This window comes from Belonocnema kinseyi, chromosome 3, assembly GCF_010883055.1.
Source record: "Belonocnema kinseyi isolate 2016_QV_RU_SX_M_011 chromosome 3, B_treatae_v1, whole genome shotgun sequence".
In the NCBI taxonomy this organism is placed as follows: domain Eukaryota; kingdom Metazoa; phylum Arthropoda; class Insecta; order Hymenoptera; family Cynipidae; genus Belonocnema; species Belonocnema kinseyi.
Window position 1 is genome coordinate 15,994,833 of NC_046659.1, and position 3,609 is coordinate 15,998,441.

The 3,609-nt window shown below is 37.7% G+C and overlaps 2 protein-coding genes across 2 annotated transcripts; one reads left to right on the plus strand and one right to left on the minus strand.

Moving 5' to 3' along the window:
- The first annotated feature begins 911 nt into the window (after positions 1-911).
- Positions 912-1,904, plus strand: LOC117169726. Its single transcript, XM_033356231.1, has one exon. It carries the CDS (start codon positions 912-914, stop codon positions 1,902-1,904), a length of 993 nt encoding a protein of 330 aa, XP_033212122.1.
- Positions 1,905-2,928: 1,024 nt separating this feature from the next.
- Positions 2,929-3,303, minus strand: LOC117169441 (histone H2A-like). Its single transcript, XM_033355819.1, has one exon. The coding sequence runs from the start codon at positions 3,301-3,303 to the stop codon at positions 2,929-2,931; it is 375 nt and encodes a 124-aa protein (XP_033211710.1).
- Positions 3,304-3,609: the final 306 nt, after the last annotated feature.

Below are 3,609 nucleotides of genomic sequence, written 5' to 3' on the forward strand. Positions count from 1 at the left end.
ATCTCTTATGTTAAGTATCTCTCAAACAGATATGATCGTTCACGGTGACAAACCTACAGTCAGTCGTAAGCGATCCTCGAAAGAGGCAAGACGTGGAAAAGGTCTTTTGAGTAAAATTATTAATAATCTTCCTGTAGAGTTACATATTCCTCGATACCAATACTATAGACCAGGCACGAAATTGGCAAAACGAATTGCTGGAGTTGATCCTGGAATCAACCCTCTTGACGCTGCTTGAAGAAAGAAAACTTCATAATGTTATTGAAAACAAATTAGGAACTCATTGGGTTGCGTATAAAAAGTTTAACCGTAACATCATTTATTTTGATAGCTTTGGTAACCTCAGGCCACCTTTGGATCTCTTTAAGTATCTAGGTGTTGGTAGCGTAAAATATAATCATGAAAGATACCAAAATTGTGATGCATTTGTGTGTGGATATTTATGCCTTAAATTTGTCTTCAATCAATTAAAATCTGAAAGTATGTATAATATATATATATATATATATATATATATAAATGTAGAGACTAATGATCTCAAGCCAGTCAAAAAGTAGCCGTCATCGTGAAGGATTCATTGACGTTATCATTATCGGGCACTTATTCGATCCTAGAAAATCAGTACTTTCCTTCAATTTAGTTGTCTCCATACAAAAATTACGCTCTTTGTCTTGTTGAATTTCTAGCTTTCAACGCAATTCCCCATGTAGACATTGGTCAAAATAAATTCTACGTGGTTAAAGAAATAATTGAAATACCTACAGGAAGTTATGAAATAAGTGATATACAGTGCTATCTACAGAATCAATGGCAAGTTTATTGGGATTTACATCAAGAATATTGGAACCTAATAAGCATCATGAATCTGACCAACTAGTATCCATAATTAAAATAAATGGTCTCAGAGTTGAATGAAACATAACTACAGAAGCGTACTTAAATGGTCAAAAAGTGCTGGTTATAGGCCGGGTGATAGGCAGTCGAGAAAAGCCATCGAATGGTTATTAGCCTTAGAACGCGAATTGGACATTGAGATTACTCATGCAGGCAGGACACGGGAATTTAGATTGCCAGAAGGGTTACTAGTCGATGGGTATCCTGAAAATACCGAAGACAATAGAATAATAGTTTACCAATTTCACGGTTGCTACTGGCATGAGTGTCCGTATTGTTTTAAATTAAATCGGGATAAAGAACTAGGTTTCGATAAAAATTCGGAATCTCTAAATGATCGTTTTAAACGAACGAACGCTCAAGCTGATCATCTCCGTTCATCAGGTTATGAGGTATTCGAGAAGTGGGGGTGTCCCTTTAACAAAGAGAAAATTCAAAACGATGATTTGTGGAGTTTTTTAAAAGACCACCCACTTTTGATGAATGATGCCTCAAATCCTCGAGATGCATTTTATGGGGGTCGAACAGATAATACGTTTTCGTATTATGAGGCAAAGGGCAAAGTTAAAATTTCTTTTCTAGATGTGTGTTCTCTTTATCCATTCATATCAAAATATGAAAAATTTCCAATTGGTCATCCCAAAGTTTACATTGGTGATGAGTGTAAACGTTTAACAGGTAATAACTATGATTTAAATAATGTCGAGGGTTTGATTAAATGTAGGGTATTGCCTCCGACCAATAAATATTTACCCGTTTTACCTGTTCGAATGCATGGGAAACTCATGTTCCCTCAGTGCAATACTTGCTGTAAAGAACAACTACAGACAGTTTGTCCTCATGTTAATAGTGCAAGTGCCAGAGAAATTGAGGGTAAATGGGTTTCCGATGAGATTAAAGTAGCCATTGAAGAGGGGTATAAAATTACTGCCATTTTTTTAATTTGGCAGTATGAAACTACCCAATATGAGAAGGTCACAAAGACGGGTGATCTTTTTGTATATGGATAGATTTTTTAAACTGAAGCATGAAGCCAGCGGATACCCTGCTTATTGCACTGATGAAGCCTCTAAAAAGGCATTTATTCAAAACATTTTGGAGTCTGAGGGTATAGCACTAGATCTGGAAAATATTAGAAAGAACCGTGGTTTGCATTCATTGGGGAAACTTTGCCTAAATTCCTTTTGGGGGTAATTTGGCCAACGAGAAAATATGCCGAAGACTGAAATTATCCATACCCAACAAGAATTGTGGGAAATCGTTCAGAGTCCTGACAAAATTCTTAACAGTTTCTTGCCTGTAGATGATCACAGTATATATGCCTCTTGGATGTACAAATGTGAAGCTGTAACGCCATCGTCTATTACCAATGTGATTATAGCAGCTTAAACGACAGCCCAGGCACGCTTGAAGTTATTTGCTTACTTAAAGCAACTAGATCGCCGTGTCCCTTATTTTGACACGGATTCAATTATTTTCGGCAGCACTAATGAGCCAAATGAGTATTATCCGAATACAGATTGTCTGTTATGAGATTTAACAGATGATATAGGGTTCGATCATCTGATGGTAAAATCGACAATGTGTGTAAAGTAAAGGGCATCAAATTTAAACTTTAAAAATTCCAAAAAGATAAACTTTAATTCAATCTGTGATCTCGTTCTTAAAAAGTCACATTCAATTAAATTAAATTATAGAAGCATACGCAGAACACCTTATCATCAAACTGTTACAAAACAGGAGCAAAAAATATGTCGAACTGTATATACTAAAAGACGATTAGTTGAAGGATACTGCACTCTTCCATTTGGCTTCATAACACCAGATAATTATTTTTTTTCTGAAGCGTACAACTCGGAAACAATAAAACACTGTTCTCTCTCTATCTCTCATTCCTATAGAGGCACAACTGTTTTTGCAACTTCAAAATAAAATAATTGTATGAGTATTACTAAAGAGTTTTATTTGATTAATTTTTTACAGAAATAAATATATAACAATTATTAATTATTTGATAGATTAAGTTTTTGGAGCTTAAGCCTTCTTTTCAGTCTTCTTAGGCAAAAGAACAGCCTGGATGTTAGGTAGGACACCTCCCTGGGCGATTGTAACGCCAGACAGAAGCTTGTTCAACTCCTCGTCGTTTCTGATGGCAAGTTGCAAGTGACGAGGGATAATTCTGGTTTTTTTGTTATCACGAGCAGCATTACCTGCTAATTCGAGAACTTCAGCGGCCAAGTACTCCATGACAGCTGCCAAATAAACTGGAGCTCCGGCACCAACTCGCTCAGCGTAGTTACCCTTGCGAAGAAGACGATGGATTCTTCCAACTGGGAACTGAAGTCCAGCACGGTTGGAACGAGTCTGTGACTTTCCCTTTACTTTTCCTCCTTTACCACGTCCAGACATTGGACCCACTCCTTCGGCTTGCGGGTTCGATTCCCGCCTCGCACTCTGGAAGAGTCTCGGTGGCCCATGCGGTGAACACTAGCCTAGCAAGGGAGTTGTTCATCTCCGGAGATTCGTGGGACCGGTACCTCTAGAGAAAAAGGTTTTCTCTAAGTACTTAAGGCTGTTGCTCTTGGTGGTTCGGAACCCACCTTAAACTGTAGGTCCCCCTTCCACCACCAAGTAAGTGTGTGGAGGGTGTGTAAAGGAATAGAGAAGGTGTAAGAAAAATGTAAACCCTTAGGGGACACATTAGAAGCTTCCATT